This window comes from Ictalurus punctatus, chromosome 1 (genome assembly GCF_001660625.3).
Source record: "Ictalurus punctatus breed USDA103 chromosome 1, Coco_2.0, whole genome shotgun sequence".
Taxonomy (NCBI): Eukaryota; Metazoa; Chordata; class Actinopteri; order Siluriformes; family Ictaluridae; genus Ictalurus; species Ictalurus punctatus.
In genome coordinates this window covers 6,529,068-6,555,438 of record NC_030416.2, presented here as the reverse complement: position 1 = coordinate 6,555,438, position 26,371 = coordinate 6,529,068, and the positions used below count along the sequence as shown (strand labels likewise).

General features: G+C 44.1%; 1 protein-coding gene across 3 annotated transcripts in view; it reads left to right on the top strand.

The window, feature by feature from the left end:
- Nucleotides 1–887: 887 nt before the first annotated feature.
- Nucleotides 888–26,371, top strand: part of jarid2a (jumonji, AT rich interactive domain 2a) — an 83,163-nt gene continuing 57,679 nt past the window's right edge. For 2 of the 3 annotated variants that reach the window (XM_017467313.3, XM_047154157.2), the window contains exons 1-2: nucleotides 888–1,547; nucleotides 19,906–20,029. In XM_017467313.3, coding sequence (XP_017322802.1) covers nucleotides 1,503–1,547; nucleotides 19,906–20,029 — 169 coding nt within the window. In that variant the 5' untranslated portion in view covers nucleotides 888–1,502. The remainder of the gene's footprint in view (nucleotides 1,548–19,905; nucleotides 20,030–26,371) is intronic. The other variant, XM_017467309.3, reaches the window with a different exon arrangement.

The window sequence follows — 26,371 nt, the reverse complement described above, 5'->3', positions numbered from 1 at the left end:
CAGTCTTCAGGAAATGATTAGATAGTCAGGTGGGCATGATTATGGTTGGAGCTACAGTCTTCAGAAAATGATTAGATAGTCAGGTGGCATGATTATGGTTGGAGTTGCCAGTCTTCAGGAAATGATGAGACGGTCAGGTGGGCATGATTATGGTTGGAGCTACAGTCTTCAGGAAATGATTAGACGGTCAAGTGGCATAATTATGGTTGGAGCTACAGTCTTCAGGAAATGATTAGATAATCAGGTGGGCATGATTATGGTTGGAGCTACAGTCTTCAGGAAATGATGAGACGGTCAGGTGGGCATGATTATGGTTGGAGTTACATTCTTCAGGAAATGATTAGATAATCAGGTGGGCATGATTATGGTTGGAGCTACAGTCTTCAGGAAATGATTAGATGGTCAGGTGGGCATGATTATGGTTGCTACAAGCTACAGTCTTCACGAAATAGAACAGGTTTCAGGAACAGGGTTGATGACCACTGCTCTCTACATGATGGCCCAAACAAAGGCAGCTGTGATTCAACATATTTAACTAGGAGCACCGAACTTTTTTTTTTTACTATTTTTTTTTAAATTATTGTTATGAATACTATATCTAAGATGAACCAACATTTGTTCCAAAATGATGTCAGTGCTGAAGATGAAATAAATAAATAAATAAATACAAGCCATTATCCGAACGTGAACTCATCTTTTTGTGACAAGAAACCTTATTTAATTTGCTTCAAAAGTTCTTCGACGTGAACTTTCCAGAGTATATTTAAGAGTTCTAGCTCAGAAGAACTCGGCGGAATTCTGTCCCAGTGTAATAAACAGGCCTGTACGTGACACCTGACACGAATGTGTGTTTAAATTTGGCGCTGAAGATGGCGGCGGCGCGCGATAGGACTGAGGCGCAGAAGAAAAGACGCCAGCAGGTCGCGGCAGCATCGGGGCCGTCGAGTTTACACAATATGCGCGAGCAGAAGAGCAGGAAAACCGTGATTCCCGACTTTATTTCCGGCCTTCTCGTGTCTCCGACAGCCGCAGCATGTAAAAACCCGACGACACGCCGCCAAACGCGAAGGCTGAGGCCGAACACTGGCTTTGTGTTTTGACCACGAGAAATGTGGCGCTGACGAGAGGACTGACGAGACGTTTTTGTGTTTTGTTTTTAAAAAAAAAAACAAAAAAACAACAACAACAAAAAACAAATGGAAAAGAGACACCCCGAAATCTCTCCGTGGATTTTACGCGGTTTTCTGCATTGATTCTCCTTTTTAATCGGCGTGGATGTTTGAATTTTGGATTCTCGCTTTGCGACTGTTCGATCGCAGGAAGAACCGAGACTAATCCCGCACTCGGCCGGGATCACTACACTACACTACACTACACTGCCTGTCTACCTCGACATATTGCTTACCAGGGATTTAAACCGTCACGTGCTAGGAACGACGAGGCTTCATCAAAATTAATGCTCGCTGTCTGATCGCGTTACGAACTCACTGGAAGAGAGCAAGATGAGCACGGAAAGGCCGAAGAGAAATATCATTCAGAAGAAATTTGTAAGTGTGGACTACATACGTGTGTGTGTGTGTGTGTGTGTATAAATAACGCTGAATCGTTTTGTCCTTGTCCCTATTACAGCACACTGTGAAATGTTTTACAGGATTAATATCGCAGCACAAATCATATCAGTAGGGAATCCTTCATGTTAAAGACCGGCTCGGGTTCAAGAGACTTATTTTGGGGTTGAATAAAGCGACAGATTGGCAGTGTGTGGGTCTCTCAGTTGACCCATATATTGCGGTGTGTGTGTGTGCTCGCTCGTGCGTGCGCGCGCGCGCGCGTGCCCTACACAACCGCATACAACGAATAAGTCTGAATAGTATGCTTTCACATCTAACACGCCATCTATGTTCGTATTCCTGGATGCTTCCCGTCACTGCGTTTGGGATTAAAAAAAAAACAACCAACAAACCCGATCTGCTGCACTGAATATTTATTTCTGATCTAATATTCATGCGGTTGTGAAGTCACACTCCGCGCGTGCTGTTTCCGGGTTCGGCAACTTCAAGCGATTTGATGATTATTATTATTATTACTTATTATAATTTTTAAATTATTATTGTTATAATTTTTTAAAAATAATTATTTATTATAATTTTTTACGTTATTTTATTATTAATTATTTAGTATTAATTTTTTAGTTATTATTAATTATTATTATTTAAATTATTTTTTACTATTTAATTATTTTTAAACTTATTATTATTATTATTATTATTATTATTATTATTATTATTATGATTATTATTATCTCTTGTAACAAGATCGTGATGTCATCATGTTAATCCTTCCTCCAAAGTAGAGTTTAAAAAAAGAATTGCTCCTGGAGTCAGCACATTGTAGTGTTTTTAAAGCATTAAAGCTCATTATGGGTTAATCCAGTGTGTTCGAGCAGATGACACACACACACACACACACACACACACACACATACACTTATATGTGGAGTGATTGGTATTCCAGCATCAGGATTACCAGCACCGTGCAGCCAACTCTACAATGCATCCTGGATTATTTAATACGTAGTGTGCGAGAATATAACCGAAGAATAAGATATTTCTTGGCGATAATCAAACTCGTCATTTCTGCCTTTGTGAGTTTAAAGTTAGTGTAGGTGGATGGTGGGGGGGGGACTGCACATTGAACAAAACATGGCTTTGTCTAACGATTTGGTTCTACAGACGTGGATCACGCTCGCTGTGCAGATATGAAACAGTCATCGTTGAACATCCTGTTGCTAGTTTACAGTGTTAGGAACATTTTAAAACACACTCTACACACATTTCAACGGATGAAGACCGCTTTGTGAACGTCCTCAAATGCCACCTATCCGTGCACCCTCTTCCTCAACCTAGCTCAGCTGCTGAGATCGTGACATTGAAGTGTCCCAGATAACGAAGTATGTTGTACATTTCGTGTTACCGAGTAACACCTCGTGCCTGCTCACTTTAGATATCAAGATTGATTCCAAATAGTTGATGTAAAGCAGTTAGGTAAAATTAACCACGACACACATGTTCACAAAGGATCACGAGGTTTGTTTTGGTGTACCCAGGAAGCCTTTAAACGATGCAGGCGGATTAACAGCTGGTAAAGCTAACTCAGCCCGTATGGTTAATAAGACCTGTTGTATGTTGACACAGTTATGTATACGTACACTGCACAACTGGTCTGTTTTGCCCGTTTTTACGGTACGGTTACAAAGCCCGCCTGGTGTCATAGTGGTAAAAATTGGGCTGGCTGTGAAAATGGTATTGCCTCTTTTGTGTGTTCGTCCCCAATGAGTTCAGCTGGTCATAAAGTCTAATTTGTGGGAGCGTAGTGAGCCTGAGCCAGCTGCCGCTGACCATGTAGTCATATAAATGAGCCTGTCAGTGTCGGTCTTATCAGCACACAACTGGCAGCTCAAGTGGCTCTCACACATATACACACACACCAACAACACATAAGGCCCTCAATGTTTGCTTTGTCTTTCTGGGTGACAAACTACGTGTAAGGATATGGACAAATCCTCAACGCTGCTCGGACCTCTGTCAGCACATAATAGGTGGTCTGTCGTATCTTCGCAGAGTTTTTAGAAATAGCCTGGAGATGACATTCGAGTGTAAGATATATTGTGAAGTATAGCGAAATTCTGCACAGGTGCATTCTTTTTTTTTTTTTTGTCCTGTCTGTCTTCCATTCAGGAAGTTCACTGGCTAGGCAGCGTATCTGGGCATGATTTCTCCTCCAAAGATGAAGTCTGTATGCTACAGAAGCCAGCATAAGACAGTTGTCCCTTTTTTTTTTTTATTTTTTTTTTTTTTTTTTTTTGGCAGCGTTATAAATCAGAACATACGCAGCGTCTGCCCTGACACTGACTAATGTACACGGTCCTCCAAATAATATTGGTTCCCATTGTTAAATATGATCAAAGAAGGCTGTGAAAAATTGCCGTTATTGTTTAACCTTTGGATCTTTTGCTCAAAGGAAAACCAGGTTTATATATATATATAAAAAACTTTGTTAAAAATAGGTGTGCAGCAATTATTGTCACCCCTTTATTCAGTATTTAGAGCTGTTATCTTGGCAAAGGGAGGTAGCACAGAGTCTTCTCTTATATAACGCCTGATGAGGTTGGAGAATACATGGCGAGGGATCTGAGACGGTTCCTCCATACAGAATCTCTCCAGATCCTTCACATTTCGAGGTCCACGCTGGTGGACTCTCCTCTTCAGTTCACCACACAGGTTTTCTATGGGGTTCAGGTCAGGAGACTGTGATGGTCATGGCAGGATCTTGATTTTGTGGTCAGTAAAACATTTCTGTGTTGATTTTGATGGATGTTTTGGATCGTTGTCCTGCTGGAAGATCCAACCACGGCCCATTTGACGCTTTCTGCCAGAGGCAGTCAGGTTCTCATTTAATATCTGTTGATGTTTGAGTCCATGATGCCATGTATCCTAACAAAATGTCCAGGTCGTCTGGCAGAAAAACAGCCCCAAAACATTAAAGCACCACCACTATATTTAACTGTCGGAATGAGGTACTTTTCCATATGGCTACCTCGGTGTTGCGCTCGAACCGTCCTCTTCACAGTGCGTTGAGAAGATATAGACACTCGTCCTCTTAAAGGTTGATTCATAACATTTCCAGTTGGCTGCAACTTCTTAATTATTGTCCTGATGGTGGAAATGGGCGTTTTCAATGCTTGTGCTATTTTCTTATAGCCACGTCCATTTTGTGAAGCTCAACAACCTTTTGCTGCACATCACAGCTATATTCCTCGGTCTTACCCATTGCTATGAATGACTAAGGGAATTTGGCCTGTGTGTTACCTCATATTTATACCCCTGTGAAACAGGAAGTCATGATTGAACAATTTCCTGTTCCTAGTCACCCAGGTGTAACAAAAAAATGTAAAATATCATTGAGAGATATGAGAAAAATATACTTCAATACTTTTTTTTGGATAAACAATACTAAATATACTTTTTTTTTTTTTTTTTGGATAAACCTGTGTTGTTGGCAATTGTTGGATGTATATGAGAGTATTTTTGTGAATTTTTTTTTTTTCACAGCCTTATTTGCTCATATTTACCAAAGGCTGCCAATATTAGTGGAGGGCACCGTATGCTAACTGCCTCTTTTAATCAGCAGCTAGCAATTTAATTAGCGTCCTGATTAGCAAACCTATTCGTGTGTGCGGATTGCCAGAGGTCATTCCCACGATCTGATTTAGCTTGCTTACATGCAGAGTATAAAACATGCTATATAGTATTCATTTTATTATCTAGCTAGTCAAGTGTCGGTACACCATTTAGAAGAGTCCAAAGGATGTTTTTAAAAAAATGTTCATAGAAAATAAGGTTTTTCGATTATTATTTATTAGTCGTAACATTAGCAACATTAGTTGTACTAGGAGTTTTTAAAATTTTTTTTTATTTAAAAGCAAACGTCAACCCTATAATCCAGGTAATGGGCCGTGTAGTAGCCATTTTAAACGCCATCATTTAAAAAATAATTTTCTAATACACGTGCATAGATATGAAATGCAAAGTTTTCCCCCCACAGGCAGTACAGGCTGAAGTTTCTTCTCGGTTAAAATGCTGTCTCATGATCAAGGTACAGGTGTAGTGGAGCATATAGTAAAGCAACCCTTAATAACATCGTAAGCGAATAACGATACACGGCCAACGTGATTCGGACGATATAGATCCGAGTATCGACTGTATAGGAGAGAGAGAAGCTAATGTATCTCATAAAGAAATATGACTGTTGATTGGTTGAGTCCAGGCATTACCTGGTCTGACGCTTGGTCAGATGGTCATCTGTTCTTATATAATCTCCCGATCGCTCCTATAGATAACGGACGACGTAGAAGTAGAAAATATTGCAGTAAGGAGTTTCATAAAGAAGACAGTCATTAGTTGTGACAAGTGGGAATCATTCCTCAGCATTTGAACAAAACTAGTCGATATTCAAAATATGTATTTAAAAAAAAAAATAAACAAACCCCAGCTAGTATAAATACATGACACTATCATGTGTAGGCAAGGCATGTTTTATAGGCTGTATGGGTGTATATTTACACCACTGTCATTTGGTTGTTGAGACTCTTGTACGCGTTCGCCTCACGCCTCCAGGGTCGGGGGTTCGATTCCCACCGTGGCCCTGTGTGTGCGGAGTTTGGATGTTCTCCCCGTGCGCCGGGGGTTTCCTCCGGGTACTCCGGTTTCCTCCCCCAGTCCAAAGACATGCGTGGTAGGCTGATGGGCGTGTCCAAAGTGTCCGTAGTGTATGAGTGGGTTTGTGATTGTGCCCTGCGATGGATTGGAACCCTGTCCAGGGTGTCCCCTGACTTGTTCCCCATGCTCCCTGGGATAGGCTCCAGGTTCTGCGCGACCCAGTACGGATAATCCGTTTGGAAAATGGATGAATGTAAGATGTAATAAGAGGCAGGATGAGGTAGTGGATGTCGTATGTGTGAGTCCGGTTCTAGTCCTTGGCGTTCCCCTGGTCGAGGGCCTGAAAAAGCTCCTCCCCGTTCTCTCCGTATTGGCCTTCATGGAACGGAAATGCTTCCCTGACCGTAACAAACAGCGGTCATGTCACTAAAAGCGCATTTAGTGCAATGTCTGAAGAAATAGCACTTTTGTTCCAACAATCCTGCTGGGTAAAAGAGCTTCTGCATGTTAACTCTCCACACACGTCTCCATCCGAGATATAGCCCGAATGCTGTATTTCATACGTACAGCATATGTCTTTGAGTATACTTCCTGCTGTTTCCGTTTTATGGTCATCGGGGGGAAAAATTATGCTCCCGTGAGCGACCCGAGCAGAGGAGCGTTTTACTTAACTTTCGGTTATTCCTTTAAAAAAAAAAAAAAAGGACCGAGTACACTTGTGGACGTGCAAACTGAAAAAACTTGCAGACTGTACTTTGGAAATTTGTCTTTAACGTATTACGGCTGAAAGTTTATGATGTCCCGGTACATGTTTAGTGACGGTTAAATTACTTAGCCATGTATGACTTTGCAAAAAAAAAAAAAAAAAAAAAACCCGGAAGTTTCAGTTTTTTTTTAAATTTATTTTGACACAGTTTTACCTCAAAATAAACATGTTTATCCTATCAGGACATTTATATCCATCCATCTTCTATACCGCTTACTCCTTTTCAGGGTCACGGGGAAACCTGGAGTCTATCCCAATCCGTAGCATTTAAAGGAACACACACTCGCACACCACGGACACTTTAGACACGCCAATCAGACTACCATGCATGTCTTTGGACTGGGGGAGGAAACCGAAGGAAAGAACATGCAAACTCCACACACACAGGGCCACGGTGTGAATCGAACCCCCGACCCCGGAGGTGTGAGGCGAACGTGCTAACCGCTAAGCCACCGTGCGCCCCCGTTTATATGCTTGTAAACTCAGGAATCCTGAATAGAACGTTAAACCTCAGACGAAACCCTCGTTCATGTTTCGTAAGCGGCGACACACGGTAGCTATGCTATGCCTGCAGTCTAATAGTTCCACTGATAGCTTGTTGAGGTTGAAAAATGCCCATGTGCTGTACAGACCTCGATTGACATGGCGTAAAGGAATTCGCGGCCCGTCCGAAATTAAATCGGGTAGGCGATCCATTAAGTGGAAGAACGGTAAGCGTGTAAAGCTTTATACCCGATTACGTTCCCACTTGAGATATAACGAGAAGTTACGAGTCATGGTCCTGTGGGAAGACGAAGCTTCTTGCACGGTTTAATCTAGATCCAGCATGCCCCTGATCAGAATAAAGCCCTTACCGAAGAGTGAAGAACTGTTGTGATGAACGTGTCCTCGTGTCGTTATTCCCAGGCTATCTCTTTAAACGATAATAAAGGGAATCTACCCGCCTTCCTAACCACTAGTGCGTCCTTGCCGAACGTCACGTGGATATCGAATGCTGAGCAAACTTTACCGCGATCGCAGTTTCTTCTTTTCCTCGCCTGTTTCCGATGGACGTCATTTAAGACTCGTTAAAAGCACAGAAGGTGGAAAGTTAAGCTAGTGTGCTGAACTAATGACCGCTACTTGAGCATATAGCCGTGTCAGGACTCGCGCTGTTGTTGTCACGGTAACACTGATCACCGACTCGCTTGCACGTGACGCTTTAGCAGATTGGGTGTGACGTTTATGTAGATGGAGACCGTCCGCGTACGTCGGTTGTCGCACGGAACGATTTTCGACAGCAAACAAACCCGATGCCGGTGAGGGGTTAGTTCATATTTCATGACATTTCTTCGACCGGTAGCTTTACATCTGCACTTCAAATGAAAAGAACTGGAGCACAGGAGTGCACCGGTATACGCTATACGGCCGAAAGTTTGTGGACACGTGGCTGTCGCACCTATACGTGCTTTTTGAGCATCCCATTCCAAATTTAGTCCCCGTTTGCTGTTCTAGTAACCTCCAGTCTTCTGGGAAGGCTTTCCGTTCGATTTTAGAGCGTGGTTGTGGGCTCACTTATCCATAGGAGCATTAGTGAAGTCAGGTACTGATGTTGGGCAAGAAGACCTGGAGTGCAGTTCATCCCAAAGGTGTCCGCTGGGGTCGAGGTAGGGGATCGGTTCTTCCACGCCAGCCCCGGCACGCCGAGTCTCCGTTGTACACCGACGCATCGTCGTGCTGGAACAGGTTTGGGCGTCTTCGTTTCAGAAAAGGGAAATTGTTGTGTAAGATGTCATCGTATGCTTTAACATTACAGTGTGCTGTCAATCTGAAGGCTGCTTAAAATATCAGTGTTGACATTCAAGCCTGTATAAACATGTAATAAATAAATAAATAAACGGGCATACAGTGTAGCACCCTCCGAACGCACTGGAACAGCAAAGCCGGTTCATTTGTTTTAGGTTTATACCGAAGACACTCGGGTTTGTGTGAAAAGACGGATGAGACGATCGATCGTGATTTCAGCTTTCATTTCCTGACAGGTGTTTCTTGTTGCCCAGGTATGACCCGTTAGACTGAATGTTTAATCAGTTAATAGCGCTGAATGTAAACTCTTGGTTTGAGGCCTAGGTTTTGCCGGTATTTTGTCTGCGTCCATTATTAAAAAGGATAAACCAACATGATGAGCATGGGAGAAAAGCAAGCCATGTTGAAGTTGAGAAAAGAGGGGAAATCTATCAGAGCCATTACACGAGTATAACCGGTACAACAATTTGGAATGTCCTGGAAAAAGAAGGAAACCACTAGCGTGCGAATAACAGGCCGGCCAAGGAAAACGACAGGTGATGACGAACATTGTGAGAGTTGGGCTTAGCATGTTTACTCACTACTCTTTATTGATGATGTAACTCATGATGGTAGCAGCAGAATAAATTCAGAAGTTTACAGCGAAACGCCTCCAGTCTAATTGCGAGGCACTTTATCACGCAAAAAGACAATGATCCAGAACCCACTGCCAACTCATATACGCTCGTACAACCAAATATTAAGTGTTATGTACTTCAAGACTGTCTGTTCCAATACTTTTGCTCACCTAAAAATTGGGTGGTCTGCTGCCAGAGGTGCCTTATTTTAAACCGTCGAACACGTCCAGATGCAAATAACAAGAAACGAAAGCTAAGGTTTTGATCGATCTCCTCACGTTCATCTTTTGATCTCAAACCCAAATGTCTCCGGTGTATAGTAAAAAAAACGACCGACTTGGCCTAGCCGTTCCAATACTTTCAGAGGGGACTCTAATTCAATTAACGCTGTTGCTCAGAGCACACCGAAGAGGAAAATAATCCGACGACTTCTTATAATTATTCCTCAGTAATTGTAAGAAAGTGTAATCCCACTCATCACTGTCAGTTTGTTTGCTTCAGCCAGTCGCAATGAAGGAGGCGGGATTTACCCTGACTGTAATGGCGGTGGCCTTGATGGGGTGGCAAATGTACAAAAGAGGCAGCTTGCCTAATTTTTCATGATGTTACATCATTCTTACGATTATCTATATATCTTTATCATTCACTTAAAAACAAAAAGACTGTTTTATTGTTCTAAAGGCTTATAATAATATATAATCACTTCAGTAAGATGTTTAGGCGTTTTCAAGTTTCAAGTATGGCTCCACCCACACGTACACCCCCGCCCACACGCTGTGCATACCTGTCTGTCTCCACAATCTATATCAGATGTGGGTTAGAGACGTGGGTTAGGGATGAGTCTGTAAGAGACTGTGTGAGACGTGCAGATGAAGAAGCTTTCTATTGTTGTCATACCGTGTGGTGGTGGGGGGGATGTGATTTCTTGGCTTGGCTTGCACCAATCTGTCTTCACTGCTAGGTAAAAAGCTCTGCCAGCATCTGATAAGCAACCCAAAGCCTACGTACAGGAATCATAGTCATAGGCACTCTCCTAGGTAATGGGGCTTGGGGTGACGAATTGAGGCACACTGCCACACATCATTCCGGTCTGTTACACACGCATAGATATTTTTAGATTCAAAGCATAATCTTTTAAAGTGCCACTGCATCCAAATACACGATTTTTCATTCTTAAATGATTCGGAACTTCTTCTTCAGTTAGTGATCTCACAAAATGGGCTTTATGGCTCGAACCGTGATCATGGTCCGGTTTTGCACACGACGTGCAAATTCCAAAATGACTTCGGGGGTGGTAACTGGAGGATATTGGCTGCAGCACCTCTCTGCTAAACGAGTCACCTAGCTAACTTGGGTAATGCTAACGACACTATGATGATCATATATTTGTCTGGTATGTCTACTGTTAAATTAATCACGGAGCATCAGGGACGATTAATTGGATGATAGTTAATCGTGATTAAGCATAAATGAATTAGACGGTTTATAACTCGCCCTACATGGAGATTTATGGAGAGTTTTATAACCATGGAGGCAGGTGATATTTGCACCAATGTACACATTTATTAACACAGACAATCAAGAAAGATCGCCCGTAAACCCGCGAAGGTACACCCTTTACTATGACCATGGCAAAACGCAAGCCTAATTAATATAAAACAAAGATATTCCAAGAACCCACACAGGTCCAGCTTTTACCAAATATCAGTACGGATAAAGAGGACTCCCTGGATCCCTCACTGTTTAATTGGGTCCAACCTCACATGGGGGGGAACAAATACAGGCTCACAAATACACCCCATGCGCTATGTGGTATCAAGCAAGATTCTACAAAATGAATGATGGACAAACAATAAATACAGAAAGGGAGCATAAGAGAGAACGTTACAGAAATATGTAGTAGGCCTCATCTCGAGCACTGACGTTAGGCTATAGGCTGTCGGCTACTTTGGCTCGTATCGTCATACATCCACGTACAGTCGTCGGACGTGATCCGAATGACGTCTTCTCGATAGTCCCGTCTGAGAAGGATTTATAACTGAACTCGCCCTTCAAAAGATTTTGTCCTGTATCCATCTTCTATACCGATTTATCCTTTTCAGGGTCACGGGGAAACCTGGAGCCTATCCCAGGGAGCATCGGACACGAGGCGGGGTACACAGTGTGGGGTACACAATCACACCCATTCATACACTGCGGACACGCCAATCAGCCTACCACGCATGTCTTTGGACTGGGGGAGGAAACCGGAGTACCCGGAGAACATGCGGCTGACGGGGTGCGCACACAGGGCCACGGTGGGAATCGAACCCCCGACCCTGGAGGTGTGAGGCGGACGTGCTAACCACAAATTTTAACGTGCCGGCTGATGCTTGTGGATGAACTAGTCTACGAGTGACACAGAGTCATCGATGCCTGCATTAACGGCGTTGAAAAAAAAAGCGTGGCTTTAAAAGGAACTTGTGCTAACTCGTTATTAACGTGTAAACCGTGACAGCCCTACTGTGAATACAACAGTGCTTTATTTAATAACGCTGACGTCGAGACTCTGATACTGACGTTCCATTTGGATGGAACGCACGCTATGTTCCGGTGGCGCACTGGGTAGCGTTCCTGCCTCTCGGTTCCAGGGTTCTATCCTGAGCCCGGCTTACTGTCTGCGTGGCGTTTCTGTCGTGATGTCCTTCCTGTGTTTGCGCCGGTTTCCTCTAACCTCCCGCAAGCATGCCAGTAAGAAAAACTGCCTTTAGGTGTGAATGTGATGGACTGGCATCCCGTTCCAGGGCGTATTCCCGCCTCACGCCCAACGTTCCCAGAGTAAGGTCCAGATCCACCATGACCCTGATTGGGATAAAGCGATTGCTAAACGTGAGTGAGAGACAGTATTTCCCCAGTAGAACCTTTTTGTCTTTTTTACATTAGTGTATGTGATGGAGTGGGTGTTCTTACTTCTTCTTCTACTTCTTCTTCTTCTTATTATTATTATTATTACGTCTGTTCATTAGAAATGTTTGATTTTCTTGATTCTGGGCCAGAGTAACTGCCAGACTCGTGTTTATAGAGAACATGCAACATATGAACCTTTATCTGAACTCTATAAATCTGTTTAAAATGTGCCTTGAGAATCAAGACCGGTGAAACGTCCTATGCTATTTCTGTGTAAATATTACAATCGTTAGTGGATCTCTAGGCTCTCGGTTGAGAAACCGCTGAGAAATATGTGCCGAGTATGAAGCCTGTTTTGCTCTGGGCTAAGCCTCGAAAGTCTTAAAGTCCTACAACTCCTAACTAAAGCCCGATTCTAATTTTGCTTAGTAGATGCGCTCGAATTATACCAGCAACACGTGTTTTTGAAACGGTATTTCGTCCGAAGTCGGAATAATTCCGATCGCGGATATCGAGTGAAATGAACCGCGGTGGTCGTTCCAGCCATTTCCGCGGCGCGCTGATCGCTTTAAACGCACTCCGGATGAGCTCAGTGATCACACGCTCCCAATGGGGACGACACAAAGAAGAAAAATGTAAACACAAGGTGGGGGGGGGTGCAAAAATTGTAAACACGGAGTAGAAACGGACACAAGGTGAAGCTTGAGCTCCGGCGAGCGTGTAAGCTTGGCACCTCGGCTCACGGATGAGGAATGTTGAGATTACACAGAAGAGATGATTTATTGTAGCAGTCGGCGTGTGCAGTAATAAAGAGCGCTCTGGTTCTGCGTTGCTTTCAGACACCGTGCACTAACTACACTAACTGCACTATTTATAGGGCAGCCATTACACCGTGTTCCCCTCCTTCTGTTTATATTGCACATCTCTTCTACCATAGCCACTCCTCTGCTTTTTGTCACGGACACCGCATCCTCCAGCCCTGATCTGCCGGAGTTAACTGTATTGGCTAAGACATAAAACAATATGATTGTCAAAGTAAAAAGAATACAAGAAGACCTCGGTTATTCTTAGTTGCTATGTGTGTGTACTTGAAGAAAATGGACGACTACCGTTCAGTCTGGTTTTTAAAAATAATAACTGCAGGTATAGGTGGGATTGAGAGAAACTGTCTCCTCACCTCCGACACCAACGTCAGTGCATTGGCAAATGCTATCCCTACTATCTGGTAGGTGCGAATATAGCTGAAATCAAAATGATTCCACCCCTTCATGGTAAGCATCTTTAGTACTCAGTAGAGCAGGCTTTTGCTGTTATGACCTGCTGCAAATGAGATGCAAAGCTTCTGGCGGTGTTCCTGTGGAATCTTAAACCATTCCTCGTGAGCAATGGCCTCCAGTTCAGTAATATTCTTGGGTTTGCGTGCTGCAACCGCCTTCTTCAAATCCCACCAGAGATTTTCTATGGGGTTCAAGTCAGGTGACTGTGATGGCCCTGTAGAATCTTCCCTGTAGAATCTTCTGCAACCAAGCCTTGGTGGAATTTGAGGTATGCTTGGGATCATTGTGCTGTTGGAAGGTCCAATGATGCCCAAGCTTCATCTTCCTCACAGACAGCATGACGTTTTCTCCTAGGATTTCTGATACTTCAATGAATCCATCTTGCCTTCCACACGCTGCAGGTTTCCAGTGCCAGAGGATGCAAAGCAGCCCCAGAGCAACACCGAGCCACCACCATGCTCGACTGTGGACAGAGTGTTCTTTATTCATTCTTCTTCCTCCGGACATACCGCTGATCCATCGTGCCGAAAACTTCCAGTTTTGTTTCATGGCTCCACAGAACAGATTCACAAAACTTGTGCTGGTTCAGTAGTGCTTTACGTCTTGGAGATCTGGCACGGAAACCTTCATATTAGATTGAAGGGGTCGAATCATTTTGAAACTGGAGAAATCATTAGAAGTTGCATTTTCAGTTGAGTTTGAGTAGAACACTCGAAGCATTCGTCGTGTTGAACTATTTCAGTTGCTTTTGTTCGATCTGTTCATCGCAAACAGCTGAAAGTCTGTACAGTTTGACAATAAACCTGATTTGCAGCGGGGGTTGAATCATTACCGTATGCATCTTTCGTCACCCTCTTCCTGTATCTGCCTCTCGGATCACGCCTTTAGTAGCAGTAGCGTTGTTCATTGTGCGCTCATTAACCAGCGAACCGATTCTCATTAACGACCGTACTTGTGATTCCTATCTGAACGGTTTATATTTGACCGAGCAACGACTTAATGACTTTGCCGATTTAATCAAGGCATTCCACCCACTTTCGTGTCTCCGTGTAAATCAAGCAGCACTCCTAAAGGTGGAGCGGTAGCAGGTTTGTATCAATCTGACCTTTAGACAAGCACGGTTAACTCATCTGTGCGCTCCATTTTTTTTTAAATTCCTGCCTGTACAATTCTTTCGTAGTGTTGAACCTCACATTCTTTCTATCATCTACCGTCCTCACAAACGTGGTTCTATTCGCTTTTGGACATATCCGCTTATTTGACAGCTGTCCGAGCGCCGTCTCCAAATGTGTTTCTCATTGGTGGTTTGAGTAACTATGTTGATTCTACTACTTGCCCTTTGGCTGCTGACTTCCTGCCACTTCGGCAATCTTCTGACATTTCTCAGCATGTACAGTCTCCACCCCACTACATGAGCCACACACTAGACCGTGTTTGCACTGTTACTGCACCGCCCCAGCTCTCTTTGACTTTTGTTTCTCTTCTCTGACCACGTTTGTCACGTGTAATGTCTCCGTTAGGGCTGCACGATCGTGGCCAAAATGATCACGATTATTTAGATCAATATTGAGATCACGATTATTCACAGACCGCCGCTTTCACCTCCATGTCGTGCTACATTCCTGCTAATGCACAAATCTTTGCATCAAATTAGACTGGTCCTTAAAGTGCGTCATCTCGTAGAAGCAAAATATCGATAAAGTTGTACCCAAAATATAGGATAAGTAAAAATAAAAATGCCATAAACCAAATGAAAATACGCATCAAATATAACAATATGCAACCAAATGAAAACAATCAAGGCGTATGCAGAAAAGGCAAGAACAGTGTTTACGGGAGGAGAGACGCAGACAAGTCACCCAGTAGATTGGTGCAGGGACGACGTCGTTTTGTACCAGAACCAGGAAGTTAGCATCACTATCAGTATATTTACATGGACGACAATAATCCGATATTAACCCAATTAAGACAATACTCTGATTACCATGTAAGCAGCAATTTTTAAGTACCTTAATCTGATTAAAGTCATACTCGAATACATTACTCAGAATAAGGTCAATAATTAGATAATTAAATCATTAAAACTGCTGTCCATGTAAACGTAGTTATTGGTTCCCTCGAAAAAAAAATCCAAAAGATTTTCACATAGACTTTTGGATTATTGCAAAAAATAATCTCTGTGATCAACAAAAGGTTACAACACGAACACGTTTTGTCCATCAAGATCATTTTCACAAATGAACACAACGTTTATGAAGTTTGAAGCCTAAATACAATCGTCAGAAATAAAAATCTAACCGTACGCTATAAACGAACTACACCACGGTCGCTCGACTTCAACGTCACCATCACCAAGCTTCCGAGAGCTTTACCAAACTTGATTTAAAAACATTTTCCATAATACGGATTTACTCTGTGGATGAATCTTCATCCATGTTTTTTTGGGGGATTGTGCACAGCAAACATGAACCAGTTTATCTGCGAAGTTTTTTTTTTTTCCTGTTCGGCGTGATGACGTTTAACGTCCCCGACAACGTCTGTAGTCCCATTTAGCAACCCGTTAGTGTCACGCTAACTCGTTTCCAGGTTTCGGCATTACCAAACGACGTCGTCCCCGCGCCACTTCATGGTGATTGGCTGTAAGTTCAGGAAGCGCTTGATTTGATACGCAGATGAGTCTTCTATGAGCGGAGGACGGAGGATCGGTCTTGTTCATGTAATCGTGGGCGGTCAAAATCAATATTCGATTAATTGTGCGGCCCCGGTCTCGGTCAATTTCTCCAAATCCAAACACCCCCGTACTCCTCGGTATTAACCTCGAAATGGTAAATCGCAATGATTTTATTAATGCTTATTAATTACTTTAATCTGCCTCAGTACAAGAATGCATTAGCCACTGCCAAACCTGCCTATTACTTGTGTGTGAAGCAGGATGAGGTTATACTGGGTTATACACATTCCTCACTCACTTCCAATCTGTCATTGGTCAATCCAGTGGTCATCAACTCTGTTCCTCGAGAGCTACCTTCCTGAAGACTTTAGCTCCAACCAAAATCCTGACCATCTAATTGCTGCCTTCAGAGGTTCTGGATAAATTAAAACAGGTGGTCGAGTTCGGTTGGAGATGAACCCTGCAGGAAGGTAGATATCAATTGAGAGTCGATGACCGCTGGTGTAATCCGTTGCCTACTCCACTGTGCCCCATGCCACTGGATTAACGTTCCCTTTTTTCTACCGACGTCCTAATTCCAGACGGTCTTCCATGTTAAGTTCTTGAACATGTCGTCATAGCAACTACATCTGAACTCCCAACCTCTTTGAGCCCATCATGCCGTCATTACCTTCACAGTACTCGACTGGCGAAGATTACTAATGATCTCTAGATTCACGATGCGTCTCGGACGTCGCTAAGCTTTGAGACCCCCTTTTCAATTACTTCCAATCAAAAGAAGGTGCATCATTTTACATCTCCAACGAACCCCCGGTCACTGGCCCTGTTCTCATCGCTACTCCTTTCTGGGGGACATAGAAAACTGGATGGCCTAAAACTTGATTAAACTCGGTGGTAATAAAACTTAAGTTGTACTTATTGGTACCAAATCCCCCTAGCTCCAGTCTATAGCGCAACAGTTTACCCCTTCCTCCATTGCAAAAAGTCTCCGTGTCATCTTAGACCCCACCCTGTCCTTCGAGCCTTGTATCAGGTCTATCACATATGCCGCCTACATTCACCTGTGCATTATCTCCAGACTCCATCATTCACCCTGTCTACTACTGAATTACTCCTTCACGCCTTGGTCACGTCCCGTCTAGATTATTGTAATTCCATTAGCTCTGGCTTTCCTTCAAGCTTACAGAAAAAGGGGGAAAAAAAGAGAAAGTAATGGGTCCAGAACGCTGCTGCTTGCCTCATTACCCTCTCTTCATCCTAATGAACACATTACCCCATTCTTAAAAATCTTCACTGGCTTCTCATCCAGGCTAATTTCCATTATAAAATTCTTGTCCTCATCTTCAAGGCACTCCAATGACCGCCCCCTCTGACCTCCTTTCCCACCCCACTTTTTCCCCATTCTCTCCGTTCCTCTCTTGCTTGTCTTCTCAACATTTGCTGGCCTCTTTTTGTCTGTCTGCTGTTGGGTCTTGGGCTTTCAGTTGTTTGACACTCCAACTCAGGAATGCTCTTCCCCCGCATTCCAGACTCAGACTACTGCACTCCTTAAGCCAGTTTTAAATGTCTTCTCTATTATTAGGGGACCCTATTGTTTTCGTTACTGTTCCTTTTATTAATAATAATAATAATAATAATAGTGGTGGTGGTGGTGGTGGTAGTAGTAGTAGTGGTAGTGGAGTGGTAGTAGTGGTGGTAGTAGTGGTAGTGGAGTGGTAGTAGTAGTGGAGTAGTAGTGGAGTAGTAGTGGTAGTAGTAGTAGTAGTAGTAGTGGTGGTAGTAGTGGTGGTGGTAGTGGAGTAGTAGTGGTAGTGGTGGTGGTAGTAGTAGTGGTAGTGGAGTGGTAGTAGTGGTGGTAGTAGTAGTGGAGTAGTAGTAGTAGTGGTGGTGGTAGTAGTAGTAGTGGTGGTAGTAGTAGTGGTGGTAGTAGTAGTGGTAGTAGTGGTAGTGGAGTGGTGGTGGTGGTGGTGGTAGTAGTGGTGGTGGTAGTAGTAGTAGTAGTAGTGGTGGTAGTGGAGTAGTAGTGGTAGTAGTAGTAGTGGTGGTAGTAGTGGTGGTAGTAGTAGTGGTGGTAGTGGAGTAGTAGTAGTGGTGGTAGTAGTGGTGGTGGTAGTGGAGTAGTAGTAGTAGTAGTAGTAGTAGTAGTAGTAGTAGTAGTAGTAGTAGTAGTGGTAGTAGTAGTAGTAGTGGTAGTAGTAGTGGTGGTGGTAGTGGTAGTAGTGGTGGTAGTAGTAGTGGTGGTGGTGGTGGTGGTAGTAGTAGTGGTAGTAGTAGTAGTAGTAGTAGTAGTGGTGGTAGTGGAGGAGTAGTAGTAGTAGTAGTAGTAATAATCCACCAGGGAAGTCTATGGTAACCCATAGAACCATATGGTAAGAAGTTGTGAAATATTGCACACGAATATCGGACACTGTGAACCGTTACCACAGCCAGGTTAAAGTTTCTATCTCGAAAGCTCTAGCGCCACCAACGGGTCAGCATTTCACTCATATTTATGCTAATAACTTTTGAACCATAAGGGCTAGGAAGAAATTTCGAGCGTACCGGCGTTTTAATCTGTGCCCGACTAGATTTTTCCACCATTTATTTATTTATTTATTTATTTATTTATTTATTTATTTATTTTTTAATTTTCTGAAAAACCGACTTTCTCAAACTCCTCCTAGACGGATTTTTTTGGTGAAAATCGGATCACGTTTCGACTAAGTTGTGGAACGCGAGTCGACCGGTCGAATCGTTCTCGGATAACGCAGACGAATCTGATGGCGAGCGTGCCGACATGGACGCGAGGCCGTATCTCCGTAAAGCTTTGGCGGATCGAGACCAGATTTGGTACGTGTCGTACCCATCGCGACTAGAGGGTAACGGCTCATTTTCAGAACCGCATCACGTAGTGTTCTCGAGATATGGGAAAAAAAGCACATTTTTGCTTATAACTTCTGAACTGTCATAAAATCATGACCATGCTGAAACAATACTTGTTTATCTCCTCACTTTACCTCTGTCAGGCTTGGCCTCGGAATTGCTGCTTACAGCCATGTTTATTATTATTATTATTATTATTATTATTATTATTATGATGATGATGATGTCATTGTATTTTATTACAGGCAGCACAAATTGTACATGAAGTAGATACACTTGTGTATGTGATGATTTTATACACTGGCTCAGAGACCTAACCGCTGCCCTGGTGGTGGTAATGGAAGATAATTATGTAATATTTTTGCGTCCATTTGGTATCCGTGATATCGTACTACTCTTTACCCGTACTTAAACGCGACTCCTGTCACTTCCAACACTGTCCTGTGTTCCAGTATGTTTCTTATGTCGGTAAATACATGAAACGCAGTTTTGTACAGTTCTGTCCCACATTTTGCGCTTTGTGTCTCCGTATCATCTTCTGCGCTGGCCCTTGATCCGGGAGCACAAAAGAAATATTTCCCATCTTATATATGTCGGTAGACTTGACCTGACCGTTAAGGTTCTTGGCTTAGGTGGGTATTGCTTTTTATTCACAGTAACTACTGTGGATTATTCCGGAAACTACAGAACTGTCGTGAGGGACGCAAGTGTGCACCTGCCACCAGGTTCGAGAGTCGAAGGAGTTAATGTTGTTTCTGGTGTGTGTGTGTGTGTGTGTGTGTGTGTGTGTGTGTGTGTGTGTGTGTATTTTTTTTAATTGCAGGATGATAACGACGGGATTCCCTGGTCAGAGGAGCGAGTTGTGCGGCGAGTGCTCTATCTCTCGCTCAAAGAGTTCAAGAGAGCTCAGAAGAGCCGCGTAGACAATGGAACAGGAATTATAAAGCGTAAGTGCTTCTCCTCCTTTCTTATCGTCTTTTCACGACCCAAACCCCGTACCGTCGAAATTCCGATAAAAGCGTCGCTCACGGGAGTCGCGCCTGTCGAACAACCGGTCCGTTTTGCCTGAAGATCTGAGCTGCACCCTTTTTCATTCTTAAACTCCATAATCCTGCAAATCCCTATCTTGCAAAACAAAGATACTGACGTGTCGTGCACGTTCGAAGTAATGACGCACACCCGGCGTTTTAATACTACCGAATAACCGCTTCGTTTGCTCTCGCACGACTTTGCGAAGGTGACCGTTGTGAGATTCTAGTGTAAGTAAATAATGCGCACACATTTTTTGTTACTATGATCTTTTAGTGGTCGAGGAGAGGAGACTTTCTCACCAAACGCACTAGACGCCTAACACACCGAGCTGCTATCCTGAAGCACATCACCTACTCACTACGAACGTGTCGGGGGATATCCGTTCACCCGTACGCAGTTAGTCCAACGTATAAAGATAACTGCGTGACTTTTTTTTTTTGTCGTGGTTGTCATATCCTGTACGTAAAATCCTAGAGAATATTTCCCAAAAACATCACGTAAGATGGGTAAATCCATTCCGGGTCAGACCGCCGCACCGAGCCTTTAATGGTTTGATGTACCTTGTTTAAAGCAAGCCTTTGATATAAGATCATGCGATATCGAATAAGACTTCAGTTGAAGGAATGGTGTTTTGAATTGTATCGTTGCACGACCACCAGTTGACGTCATACGAAGTGCGTCCTGTACTCGTTAGAACAGACCTGCTATTTTGTAGCCCTTGAAATCCGTAGCGTCGTACTGTGGTGCCATTACTTTGTTCATTTTTCTGAAGGTCAACGGAAAACCAAAATCTAACGGAAGATCGAGCTTTAGTAGGATGTTGGACCACCACGAGCCACCAGAGCAGCTTCAGTGTGCCTTGGCATAAAGCGACGAACAGCATTCTTCCAAAAGATCTGCCCTCAGTTGGTGTTTCGATGATGGTGTTGGAGAACGCCGTCTAACACGTCGCTCCGGAATGTTCTCTAGGTGTTCAGTTAGGTTGACACATTAGCTGCGTTGACACGGACAACAATAATCCACGCTTAATCCGATTAAGACCGTACTCTAATTAAGAAACTACCATGTAAACAGCTATTTTTATTGACCTTAATCTAATTAAGGTCACAATCGAAGTAGGCAATAATCTAATTAAGACAGGTGGAGTACTCCTGTTTTAGTCGCATTATGGACGTGTAGTAGTGACATGTAAACACCTTAATCACATTATGAACGCCGTGTGAGAGTTTTCACCGCATTTTGCGACAGGACACGATCACACACGCCAGTTTTACGGCGAACAAGAGAGTTCGGCTGCGTCCCAAATCGCATACTTTCCTACTATCGGCCTGAAGTGGGGAAAAATACATGTATCTCGGCTACTATATAGACGGTAACTACGCAATTTGGGACGCAGCCCACCGTTTCAAGCAGTCGTCTATTAGCACGTACAACGTGACAAAAATAATCAACCGCACTTGAAGCGTTCGTAAAAATAAATAAATAAAAGCACCCAGAACTGTATACGGTACCGTAACGAAGACGAACTGTATGTCGATAGGTGAAATTCTGGAGGGACGTCGGACGGCGTGGCGCGGGGACGTAATGACGTGTGCCGTTAATCTAATTATGTTCTATAACATGTAAAACGGGTACATGAAAGGAGTATTCTAAAAGCGACTCGTGTAAACACCTTAATCACATTATTATCGTACTCGGATTAAGGTCGATAATTAGATTACTGCTGTCCATGTGAACGTAGTCATTGAGTACATTTACACGGACAACAGTAATCCGATATGAACCCGATTAAGACGAGACTCTGATTAAGAAACTGGCATGTAAACAGCGATTTCCGATCACCTTAATCCGATTAAGGTCACACTCGAAGTGAACACGAATGGAATGAATGCATGTGGCGTACACCCGTTTTAGTCGCATTATGGACGTGCGTTACAGACGTGTACACACCGTAATCACACTATTAACGTCGTGTGAGAGTTTCCACCGCATTTTGCGACACGCACACACACGGCGGCGCTCGACCGTTTTACGGCTGCGTCCCGAACCGCGTACTTGCCTCCCACAGGCCTATAGTAAGCGAAATACATGTATCCCGGCTACTGTATAGACGGTAAGTACGCGTTTTGGGACGCGGCCCACCGCTTCTAGCGGTCATCTATCTGCACGTACGGCACGACAAATGATTAACTGCGATGGAGGCGTCCGTAAAAATGTTAATAAAACTGTACACGGTCCCATAACGAAGACCAAACACGTGAAATTCTGGAGGGACGGCGTGGCGCGGGGACGTGATGACGTGTGCCGTCATTCGATCTGCGTCGGAATATTCTAAACGCGACTGGTGTAAACACCTTAATGAGAATATGGTCTTTATTCAGAATAAGGTGGATAATTAGATTACCGCTGCCCGTGTAAACGTCGTCACCGTCATATTCGTCCATCCATTCAGTGACCCTCGTTCCCTGTGGACGAGGACACCGCCGTCCTGGAGGAGACGACTCCGAACAGGACCCGCTCCCGACATCATGCGGTCTTTATTTCCTTAGCCACCCGGGTGCTACGTTAAGAATTTACGTTGTTCTGTTGAGATTCGGCCGAGTGTGTGTTAGTGGAGTAAGTCATAGCCGGAATAATCCCCTCTTGTGGGTTTCATGTGCACGGGCCGGTGCTACGTTAAGAATTTACGTTGTTCTGTTGAGATTCGGCCGAGTGTGTGTTAGTGGAGTAAGTCATAGCCGGAATAATCCCCTCTTGTGGGTTTCATGTGCACGGGCCGCATTACGTTCTACCCGAGTCACCGCGGTTTAATGAGTGAAGTCAGCTGTGTGTGCCGTTATGCTCAACGCGGCATGCATGCATATCGGTTATTACGCTTTCACTGAATTACATCACTTCTTTTACAGTTTTCCAACTCCGCGTGTGTGTGTGTGTGTGTGTGTCAGTAGGATGCGAGTACAAAGTGTCTTTATTTAGACATTTCCATTGGTTACGACCCAGATCATGAGCGGGTCATCGTGGGCAAAGCCATAGTCATGAGTCAGCTACACTATAGGCAGCGTCAAAAGCAGAAATCAAATGGATCCGCAGAAGGTCTTTGTGAGCAGGTATACACACGAGGAATGAGCGGAATCCTATTCGATGGGAAGGGGGGAGGGTGTGTATGTGTGTATGTAATCGTATAATGAGTTCTTTTTATTTTTAGGCGAGTTCATTTAACTGTGTAGGAACACACTGTGTGTGTGTGTGGTATTTTAACGTGATGCTATTTTGGTCTGTCGCGATGACGTTTCAGATTAGACGATTCTGAGAGAAGACGGTATCGCTCTTTAAGCTGTGTCGGGCGTCATGACGAAGATCCGGTCGGAAGACCGAGGAAGCTGATCCAGAGCCGATGTGTTATGAGTAGGCCGCGTAACTTGAACAGGAAAATGAAGATGAAAGCCTGTGAGGTTTTTTTTTAATCGCCGGTGGTTTCCCGTGTCCTCCGCGTCCCGACTTGACGTCGGTCCGTTCGCGTAACCTTAGCAGTTGAAGCTGATCGATAGAAGCAGGGACCGGATTACTGTTCGTGAAAATCCTTCAGCGTACGTGGAACAGGTCAAGTACATTTCGGTCATATTTCTTGGCTCGGTTATGACTAACATCTGTCATTCATGCCTTTTTTTTTAAAAAAGAACTGTAATTGTTATTTAAGGTGTGTGTGTGTGTGTGGGAAATGAGTTATTGGATTTGTAGCTGTCTACCACAGTATAATGGAGGGCAAATTAAATAACGAAAGAACCCATTACACAACAAACTCCAAATGCAGACGTTCAGCGTTAACTCGAGTCCGTTTATATCCAAACCCCGGTGAGCGGCGGAGCTTTTACAGCACGCTATATGTGGCGCAACCTTTTTCAAGGGATCAGAAGTAACTGGACAGCCGGCTGCTCGGTTGCTCCACGGCCAGGTGCTCGCCGTCTTCCTCGTCGTGACGCTCGTAGGTGAAAGTCTGCCATTTTGCCCGAAAATAGTGCATCGTGCCTGGGGAAGCCCATAGCTGAAGCCCCCGATGGAGCTCGGTTCAAGGGAAATGTCCCTGGAGGTTGACCATTTTGCCCGAAAATAGTGCATCGTGCCTGGGGAAGCCCATAGCTGAAGCCCCTGGTGGTTCTCAGTGTCTCCGGTGGCACGGAGTGCATCGTTCCCCAGGCACGATGCACTATTTTCGGGCAAAATGGCAGACTTCCAGGGACATTTCCCTTGAACCGAGCTCCATCAGGGGCTTCAGCTATGGGCTTCCCCAGGCACGACGATAAAAGCCCTCGAGTTGATTTCACGTGTGGACTTCGCATTTGGAACCGGTCGCCGTTAACTCTCGATATGAAATCTTAAAGGGAAGTGCCGTCACTGCCAGTGAAGCAAAGCGTCATTAGGTGGAAAAATCCAGACGACGGGATAACAAAAGCGATGTCGGGTATGGCCGAATCAATTATTTGGATGTAAAGAACTCTCTGAAGAGGTCAGGAGCACCAAAAGGTCAGAATGACCACGGAGAACAACTCTGGAGGATGAAAAAAACCTTCAGAACAGTTTACAAGATCGGGCAACATCCTAGGTAGGTGTAATTTTTAGCCGCCCTCTCGAACTATTCCGCAATAGCACCGATGATCATCTCTTCATGTTAAAAGGCATGAGCAAGACGCGTTCCTCAGTGTGCGCTCGGTTATAGTTTTTACATAGTGTACACAGTACATGATGCATCACTGCATAAATTAAGTTTTTTTTTTTTTTTTTTTTTTGAAATGTAGGCGTTGAGTAATGGAAGGGCCAAGTGTCACATAAATGAAGGTGGAAAGTTTAAAAAAAAAAAACAATAACGAGCACGTTTTTATTCCCAAGCGCGTGTAAATGTACAAAGCCCTTGTTATGAATATTTTATCAAGAAGTGAACGGATGAGACGGATATCGGCTTGTGGCAGAACGATGGAAAGCGAAGAGGAAGGACTGCTCGTGATCCGAAGCATACCAGCTGATCTGTGAAGCGTGGTGGAGTCGTGGCGCGGTGCGTGTGGAACTGGTTCTCTGTATTTATTATTGATCATGTGACTGGATGAATTTCCGAAGCGGTTAGGGGCTATATTAATGCGCTCGGGTTCTAAAAATCCAGACGCTTCAGAAATCACGACCCCGAGAACGATCAGGAAGCGAAGACCGCTGCGGTACACGCCTGGCAGAGCATCACCAGGGAGCGAAATTCAGTATCTGGTGATTTTCTGTATGGGTTCCAGACTTCAGGAAGTCATCGGCTGCGAAGGATCTCCGACCGGGTATTAAAAAATGACGACTGGAATCTTTGTCCAAATACTTTTGAGCCCCTGAAATCGACGGGCCGACGCGCGCAGATCCTCGCACGTCCTCCTCCGTTCACCGGTCCGAACGCAAACACCCTCGGATCGCGCTCGGGGCTCGAACCCCGTGGTTGTCCGAATATTTACGGCCCCGGTTGTGTACCGGGTCTAGAAGGAACCCGTGTTAGAAATGCCAAACTTCACAAAGATAAATCCTCCCTCTCGAACATCGTCACCGCAGATAACGAGCTCTCGACGTCTCCGATCATAATCTCTCGACGTTGACGTGCACGAGTGAAACGCGTTCCTCGGCGTGCGCTCGGTTCCGCTCGGAGATCATGGAATGGATTTTAAAAAAAGGGGATCGTTTTTTTAATAGAGCGCCTCGGTGTACACGGTTCTTCACAGGTCACTGAATTGACTAACGGAAGTGCCATATAACCGAAGGTGCGCGTTCGTATAAACCGATAAATAAAACGCACGTTTTATGAAGTCGTCAGGTCTATAGGAGCCGATATACACTCGTATACTCTTAGTGGTGTACGTGTAACGTGTAGCTACACTGTAAATATACCGTCTGGGTTATTTCGGTACCGTTACTGTGCACTGTTCGTCAGAACCGCTTTCATCCACGAAAAGGACCGCCGCTGAGCACGGTATTCGGGGTGGGGTTAATTCTCAGCACCGACACTGACATGGTAGTTATACGGTGCCGGTGCGAGTGTCATGAGGTCCTGCATAATTGCAGGGGTTTTAAAGCACTGTGTAAGAAGTCATCTTTCCGACATGGTGGATGAGAAACCACAGACCTTTTCCCATTGGCAAAATATATTTCATGTCTCATTTACTCGCTGCTCAATTCTTCGAGCAAAACTCTTCTCTTTTCCCCGCTCTGGCGAGTATGTCTTTCTCGAGGGAGGGGGG